Below are 8,872 nucleotides of genomic sequence, written 5' to 3' on the forward strand. Positions count from 1 at the left end.
GCAGGCAAAGCATGTCTCCTGACAAGTCGGTTGAAACTGATGATAAAAGATAGATTTTTAACACGGGCAAAAAAAACACATTAACAAACAACGTGACATTACTCAAAACCAAAACGCTTTTAATTTCAAATGTTTTCAAAAACAGTTAAGAATACAAAAAAAAAAACATTAAAACATGTACTTGCAATGGCAACTCGTTTATGTATAAACAAAAACGGCTAAATATAGTCAACACACTAAATCATCTAAGTATTACGGTTGACTGGCAGTCGGACTTCTGGGTACGTCGTGACTTGGTGCGTAGCCGCGCTGACGGTTGTTGGACTCGTGGTTGTCAGCATGGTTTCTGGTTGCGCGGTGACCACGGTTTTGGACGAGTAAAACCGGTTACCGTAGTTATCGGTGCGCTCGTAGTTTTGTGTGACTGTTTTGGTTCCTACGATGGGATTCCCCTCCTGGTCGCTCTGCACCTCGAGCACGCTGCGCTCTCGTTTGGGGCGAAGTGGACTGTGAGTGGATTGTGTGCCGTTGCACGTCAGGGTCTTTGTTGTGCGGAATTTATCTTCCGTCTTCGGGATCTGCTGACACGTCGGACAGATCGTGGACTCGTTGGGTTGTGCCGTATCCGTTTTTTTAATGGCGGACTCTATGGAGATGAAGGCGGGTGAAGATGGGGGACTTGGCGGTTGCTTTGGAGAGGCTCCTTCACTGCTTGCACCCAGTCCAGCTAAGAGAGTCGTGCTTTCCTGTGCCTGGTTTGATTTTGTTCTGCACGATCCAATGCTAATTTTGCTAATGTTTCCAGAAGATGGAGAGTCTTTCATCGTACCCAAGGACTCTTTGAACAGGCTCGATAAACCGGCGATGTCTGAGTCCGATTTCAACGTCGAGACGGAGCTGAGCGCCTTCTTTATGGCTTCTTCTATGTCCAAAAGTTTGGCTAAGGTCTGCTGTTTCAGATTCATAATGTCCTCACTGGCTCTTTCAAGATCGCCAAAAATATGTGCCATCGATGACTTGCTTTGAGGGTTGTCCGTCAACGGCGACGTCTCCTCTCTGGGTTCCACGTATAGCTTTTTTTGTTTCTTGTCGTCGGAGGAGGTGACGACCCACTCCGGGACGTCCTCAAACACCTTCCTCATGGACCTCACGTCAACCTCGCTCGTGTCTTGCTCGATTTCCTCGACGCGGCTCAGAATGTTCTGCAGCTCCTCCTGCTTTTGCAGGTTATCGAAGATTTCCATGGCTGCCGTTATGTTCCCTCTCACGATGTCGTCCATGTGAACCGACAAACGCTGCCGCCGCTCGTCCTCCGTCTCGGCTCGCGCTCTCTTTTCTCTCATCTCAACTTTGCGTTCTTGTTGAATTTGGCCTCCAGTCTGACATGGATCAGTAACAGTTGGCTGTGGTTTGGAATCCACGTGTGATTTGTTATCTTCAAGTGTATCTTTTGGCTTTTTGTTGTCAAGGTTAGAAAGTTTAACCCGTTTTGGCTTGACGGGGGCATTTTTTGTAGAAGAAGCCTTTTTACCTCCAAACTTTTGGCACGCTTCGCTGAAATCTACATGACTCTCATCTGTTTCACTTATTAAGTCTTTGGCCTGGTTTCTGTCCTCAGGGGTTATCGCATTTATTTGATGTGCTTGGTTGAACAGATTCTTCTCTGTTGACACGTCTTCATCCCTGCATACAGTTTTTTCTTGAGATTGCGTTTTCATCTCAGATCTTTCGATATCTGTTTGCTTTGACTCAAATTCTTTTGCGTTCCTTGATTGGTTATCTCTTTGTTTCCTTTTCAGATGCTTTGGTTTTGGTGGGATGGCTGGTTTTGGAACAGCCGGTCTTTTGTCTTCCTCCGCTGCAGCCTTTGCAGCTGATTTTTTGATGGTTTCATTCTGGTCTTGGGTCTCGGCAATGACCACAGTCACCTGCTCCTTAGAGACCTCTTGTGACGATTTAACTTGAGCTGATCTGGATTCAATCACAGGACAGAGCTCCCCCGTAATGGGCCTCTGAAAAGGTGCTTTATCCACTTTTGGGACGCTGTCTTTTTGAGTTCTGGAGGAGTTTTTATATATCATAGCTGCTTTGAAATCTCCCCTCGAGACATTTATATTGGATCTCCCCAAGGAATCCAAAGCTTCTTGGAGTTTTCCTTCAAAAATAACTTCATCCTCCTCTTGCTGTTCATGTTTAGTTTCAGGACTATCAACAAGAGTTTCAAATTTGTTTTGGACCACATCCTCTTGAATTGATTTAACTTGAGCTGATCTTGATTCACTTTGAGGACAGAGGTTCTCAGTCTGCTGAATGGTTGCTTTGTCCACTTTTTGGACGCTGTCTTTTTGAGTTCTGGAGGAGTTTTTATATATCATAGCTGCTTTGAAATCTCCCCTCGAGACATTTATATTGGACCTCTCCAAGGAATCCAAAGCTTCTTGGAGTTTTCCTTCAAAAACAACTTCATCCTCCTCTTGCTGTTCATGTTTTATTTCAGGACTATCAACAAGAGTTTCAAGTTTGTTTTGGACCACATCCTCTTGACAGAGGTTCTCAGTCTGCTGAACAGTTGCTTTGTCAACTTTTTGGAAGCCGTCTTTGTGTGTTCTGGAGGAGTTTTTATATATCATAGCTGCTTTGAAATCTCCTCTTGAGACATTTATATTGGACCTCTCCAAGGAATCCAAGGCTTGTTGAAGTTTTCCTTCAAAAACAACTTCATCCTCCTCTTGGTGTTCATGGTTTGTCTCTGTGCTATCAACAAGAGTTTCACCCTTGTTTTGGACCACATTTGTGTCCTTTTTGTAAGAGGTATCTACATTCTCTGTACTTTTGTCTTGGTGACCTGTGGTGAGCTTATTTTCTCGACTTAATTCACCTTCTGGTCCTGGGGATTGTTCAATAGCTTCCGGAACGAGACGTTTCTGTTTGTTTAGTGAGGAGTGATACAAAGATTTGGCCTCAGCCGTGGCCTGCTGAAGGCTATCGATCGCAGTTTTGAGGCTTGATATCTCGTCGTCATCATCTAACACTTCAGCGAGCTGAGCTTGGTGGACTCCGTTGTCGTCCTGTGGAACAGGATGTAGATAAAACCCAGATTGTTCAGCTGTGGAATTACAAACTTCTTGTGCAATAAAACCGCACTCTGTGGAATTCTGGCTCTTTCCAAGTGGCACACTTTGACCTTGAATTGCATTAGAAAAGGCACTAAATTGAGTGTGTTTTGGTTGATTTTGTCTTTGATCCACAGAGAACAAGCTTTTCAGCTTCTTCACATCCACTGGGACCCACTCTGAAGAACTCTCCTCTGTTTGTTCCACCTCAGACTGGTTTGGAGGGAGTTTCTGTTCTTGCTCTGTGGCTTCAGTCTGCAGAGTTTTTAAAAACACCAAATCTCCCTTTTCAATACAACTCTTGAATAGTTTCACATTCCCTTTTTCAGTGACCTCAGGCCTGATTGAACCAGTGCATGTTTGGTCTCGAGGAGTCTCTAGAAGGCAGCTTATGGTTGATTCAATTATGCCTTTTCTTACTCCTTGAGTCTCTGTCTTACTCTCATGGGTTTCCTCTGTTTCTGGTTCATTATAATTAGCGTCATTTCCTTGTGGAGCGCTATAACTCTTCACGTCCTTCTCATCAAAATAATAGTAGAGGGAGTAAACAATGACTTTTGCGCATTTGTTAGCGTCCTCCTGAATTATGACTCCTTTCCTCAAAGAGTTGTCCTGATTAAGAATATCCTCGACAAGCTGAACCGCATTGGCAGTTTTACACTCCGTGTCTTGGCTGGTGGTGGAATGCCAGTGGTGCACAGGCACGCTCACGACTGTGGCGTCCATATTCCCTCTTCTATCCTCCTTGAGATAAGAGATCTGTGGTTTCAGGTTTGACCTCGGCAACAACTGGACTATAAAGTTTTGCGCACCACCTTCGGCCACTTCGTCATATTTTATCTCAGGCCCATTCTCTCGGAGCACAAATTTAGCCTTTTTTGCTATCATTGTCTCGTTAACCTCAATGATTGAGCCATCTGAATGTATGGCGTTAGCAAGATGAAGGGTATCCAGCGTCTCCTTGATGTTCTCCACCAGCGTCTCAATGTCGTCCTTATTCTGGTGCTTAATTTTGTCAAAGGGCATCGACTCAAACAGGTGGGCTCTGTTTTTGACGTTAGTTATCGGAGGGTCTTCGGCGGTTGCGCATATATTTGCCGGGTTTGGGGATTTTTCTCGTTCCACGTTGGACGAAATAAACGGGTTGTTTCTGATAAGAGCCGCACGTGTTTGGATGATTTCCTCAGATCTTCCTGCATCTGCGAGGCTTGAAGGGTCATCTTCAGAGGTTGGGTTGCCAGAAAACATCTCTTCACTACTAGGGAAGTTGCGGTCAGTGCTTTGACCAACAGTAGACACGCGTGGCTCCTGTTTCTGCAGCCGATCTGTCAAATCAAAGCCTGTGGTGCTCACACTGCTCTTGTTTTGAATGTGTAGATTTTCTTTACTGCAGGTTTGGACGGCCCCCCTGTCATCCCTAAAAATAGAAACTTTTCCCAGTGACCTATTATCTGAATTTGGCCGAGATGTTTTCTCAGACTGGTTCTCAAATATCCTTCGGGAAGCTTGAAAGTCTATTCTTATCTCCTCCTCCTCCTCATGCTCTCTATTAGGATCTGGAAGTCTTTTGTCAGCCTGCGCGACCTCTTTAATGCTTTCACGACACTGCCCCTGCTCGTGTTTCTCAAACATGGCAGATTTTTTACTGACATCACCTTCGTCCACTTGTCCGTGTGACATGTGCGTCTTGGGGGTGTAAGGTGACGCCCTGTTGCTCGAAGTACAGTTCTCAAATAACAAGCGTCTCGAGAAGACCTCTCCCTCGTATCCAGTTTCACCAGCTGTCGCGACCTCAGTCTCTGAGCTCAAAACCTCGGCAAGTTCGTCGTCCACGACTTCGTCCAGCGTCTTCAGCTCTGGATGAGTGTGCTTCAGGAGTCTTTTCAATTCACACTTCTGACGCTGCTGGTATAACGTTTCTCTGGTCAGGTGGCCCGACGTTAACTTTCGGGAATGTTCTCCAGAGACGTCTTCTGGTCCTGGGTGACGTCCGGCTAAAGGAGGTGGAATAAGGCCGTCTGTCCTTGTTTGGGCGTCTTCTGCCATCTTATCTTAGAAGAGCAGAGCAATGTTCTCATCATTGAGTCCTTTACGTCATAAATGAGTTGATTAGTGACAAGCATGCCCCCTAGTGTTCACACCTTGTGTTACCTCTCTAATAAGGCCAGCTGTCCATATCGCCTTCCATATTCCGGGTGTTAGTGGGTTAGATGAAAGCAACCACTAAATGCAACCACATCGATAGGGTAAATCTTATCAAATACTGTTTTAAAACCTTTTTTTTTAAAGTGGTAGTGTCGTTGAGATGATGTGGTAGATGTTTATGAAAGAATGACGATGCAAATGTGATGTGTCGTCATGCAGAATGTCCGGTAAAATTCGAACTTACCTTGAATATTTTCGCTCTTTTTCCAGGTTCAGTGGACTGATGTGCCTGAATGGAAACGAGTATTTCAGGTCAAGTTCAGCCTAAATAGTCAATGTCGTCACGACCATGAACATTTTAGCTTTGTATTATGCATTATATCAAAGATAATGGCTGTATATTTCCTACATAGAAGATCTAACATATGGTATTTTTGCATGACATATTCTTTTCTGGGAATAAAACATCTTAGATATCAAGTCAACAAAGAGAGCTTTACATGATCCAAAAAGTATATGTTTACCAGTATTAAGCTCTGTGTCTTTGGTGCCACCTTTGACAGATAGAGGGCAGACAATTCTTTGACTGAAACGCAGAGTTCCTCCTTGTTTTGGACAAAGGCGATGTCTCTGAAATCTGCAAACGTCCTCCTCTTATGATCTGCAAAGACAGTTTTGATGCGTTAACGGAGCTCTGTCGTATTATAAATATGCCGTCAAAGTCTTTTTTTTTACGCAGCAACTGGAGTGAACAGAGGAGAGCGAAGTGAGAGACACTTTGTTGGTCTGTTTACAAATTAAAAGTGAGGAAGTGCAGCTTATTTCTGGCCACAACATTGTAAACACCACACTATCAATTTTTGCGTCGTCGGTAGTAACTCTTTAGAAAGTTAATAAGTAACTGCCACGTGGTTGAGTTATAAATATAGCACTTGTTGCTGTGCGGGACACACACTCAGAGTTAAATGGACTTGCAGCAGCTTTAGTCGACTAAACAAAGACAAACAGCTGTACCTGCCATAGAACATGCAGCTTCCTTCCACACAAAATCTCTACTCACAGCTCAACAGCGTCCTGCCCGTCTTGTTATTTCCCCTCGAGTGTATGGACGTGTGTGGTTAACGTCCTCGCTGCACTGACTCTTGTTATTAGTGAGTCTGGTGATGCCGCCTCTGTCGCTCTCGGGTCATTCTCCCTCTCTATGTCTGGTTCCTGCTGCCCCAGTGACAGCCGACCCTTTCACCCTCCCGTTCTTATTTAGGACCTGTAGTATGCCGGGCCACGGCTATTTCTGTCCACACACACCAGGCTGAGTCAATCATGGCTTTGTGCAGAGTCACTGTGTGAAAGGTTTTAAACCTGAGTCACAGGTCTCTGGGCTTCTTGCTGTATTAGAATTCCCACAGTGAGAATCTAAACATGGTTTGGTTGCTTATTTTCTTGTTTCATGAAATAGGGGGCGCCGTGCACGCAGTTTAGCCCGTGTTTTACGCTCTCTTTGCTCATCAGGAGAAGAAGATGGTGATGTTTGGCTCTTGAGCCAAGAGTCAAAACACGACGTATTTGTGGTTCTTAAAACGATAAAAGGAAGCGTATCAAACTTGTCTGACTCGTAAAAAAAAAACAGGAAATGGAACACTTGTTTCCTGTTTGAATGGTCAATAATTATTTTATTGGATTCTGGAAACTTTGTTTCCTCATATTATGAATTTGGTGGTTGTCAAAAAAAAGATAATTTCACATTTTTGGCTGATCTGCTGTAAACACCCTTATTTTCCACTATATGTTAATATAATTGGTACCAAATTACATATTTCTAGGAAACGTTTTGTGAGAAAAAAGTGATAATAGAATAAATAGAAAAAAAAGTTGCACTTTTACCACAGTCACAATTTTACCAGAATTTTCACCAGAAAAGTCATAATTTTAACAGAAAATGTCTACATTTTACCAGAAAAAAGTCAATTTTACCAAAGAGTCACAATTTTACCAGAAAAAGTCACAATTTTACCAGAAAAAAGTCACCATTTTACCAGAGAAAAGGCGTCTGAAACCTTTTTATGCAGCTATAACGGCGCTTGCAGCTCCCGAAGGATATAAAGCTGTACTCACCAGCTTCAGAGGCTGCAATCTCCTCAAAGTCAATCCCTCCGATTGTTTTCCTCCTCACCATGTGGGGCTTTCTCACAATCTTGGGGGGAAAACCCAATAATACATTAAATATCTAGTTTATCATGAGTCTGCTGATATTGGGGTCACTTACAGGTGCTTTATTACTCTAAGAGTAGATGATTTCTTTACCTTCTTGGTCATGTGATCCTCTTTAGCATCATTCTTAGTGCCTTTAATTGGTACTTGGGCAGTTTCCCGTTTCCCCTCCTCGATCTGTCCATTCATCATCGGCGTGACGTCTGCAGAGGAGGAGGAGGAGGAGGTCAACTCTGCAGCTCGGCCTTTTGTGACAGACTTGAGCTCAAACCAAGCTTTCAGATCCTTGATGGAGCCCGGGCTGCTCTGAAGGCTCCCCATCGACTTGGCTCGCATTAAACTGGGCTTGGGAGATTGTTGAGGTTGTTCCCACTCGTCGTTCCTTCTTGTCAGAGGAGGAGGAGGCAGATTCATCTCTTTAGTCTCTAGAAGAGATGGTGTAATCTGACAGGGACGCACACACATTTCATAAATCAATTCCATTCAGAAAGTCTGGACTCTTTGCAACTTATGCTGCAAAATATGGATTCTTCTAACGTTGTGCGTCTTTAAAAAAATATTAAAGTCCCCCCAAAGTAATTACATTAAAGCACATTTTTATTTAATAGGACCACACAGTTTGAATTCAAAATAATAGGCTGTATATTATAGTTGTACAGCAGAGGGTGCTGTTGCTCATCAGAAGACAACAGGGAGGCAGTGTAGTTTAAAGCCCTTTAAAACTGAGCGTATCGCAGATGACACATACTTTGCGTGACCGTATATGTGCAACAGTTTGTGCTAAAATTCCAACGGTTTCTGAAAGCTGAGAAGTTGCTGCGAAGGTTATTACGGTAATTTAACTCGCGCTGTCGCAGAAAGCTGGAGAATCAGTGTCTTTGTCACCAGAGAGGAGAGAATTGGAAAAACACCAGTGCGTTAGTTTCTGTTTTTTGGCCTGTTTTAGGACATTGAGACAAAAACAAATTCTTATTCTTATTTAAAATATGATTCATACTGTTCAAATTTAACTACGATGTTTTTTCCACTATAAAACTTTCTTTTAAATCTTTACTACACTATTTTAACATGCAGTAAATTGTCTCAAGATCATTTTCTGGCTCATTTTGTTTAAAATTAAAGCAAAAAAGGATACACTGCGATCTAGTGGCGGGATGCCGTCACTTTGCGGGTAACGCAATCGCTATGCATTGTGGGAAATGTAGTTTATGGTCAACGCTCGCCTTATAGCATAGATACATAGATCTTAACACAGATTTTTAAGACCAATTAATCACTCGCGGGCCACATAAAATGACGTGGCGGGCCACATCTGGACCCCGGGCCTTGAGTTTGACACATTGTATATGTCAAGAAACACAAACATAGATCTATGATATTTGTAACTTCCACAAGTAATAAATACA

At 43.3% G+C, this 8,872-nt stretch overlaps 1 protein-coding gene across 2 annotated transcripts; it reads right to left on the minus strand.

The window, feature by feature from the left end:
• Nucleotides 1–71: 71 nt before the first annotated feature.
• Nucleotides 72–6,467, minus strand: LOC310937172 (xin actin-binding repeat-containing protein 1-like). 2 transcript variants are annotated; one of them, XM_083901382.1, is made up of 4 exons: nucleotides 6,319–6,467; nucleotides 5,783–5,919; nucleotides 5,503–5,547; nucleotides 72–5,159 (listed from the first exon to the last, which is right to left on the minus strand). In XM_083901382.1, the coding sequence occupies exon 4, from the start codon at nucleotides 5,157–5,159 to the stop codon at nucleotides 246–248; it is 4,914 nt and encodes a 1,637-aa protein (XP_083757508.1). In that variant the 5' UTR covers nucleotides 5,503–5,547; nucleotides 5,783–5,919; nucleotides 6,319–6,467; the 3' UTR covers nucleotides 72–245. The 2 variants fall into 2 exon arrangements, with proteins under 2 accessions (XP_083757508.1, XP_083757507.1); XM_083901381.1 differs by having other exon boundaries at nucleotides 72–5,164.
• Nucleotides 6,468–8,872: the final 2,405 nt, after the last annotated feature.

The sequence above is a fragment of the Microchirus variegatus genome, assembly GCF_963457635.1.
Source record: "Microchirus variegatus genome assembly, chromosome: 15".
NCBI lineage: Eukaryota > Metazoa > Chordata > Actinopteri > Pleuronectiformes > Soleidae > Microchirus > Microchirus variegatus.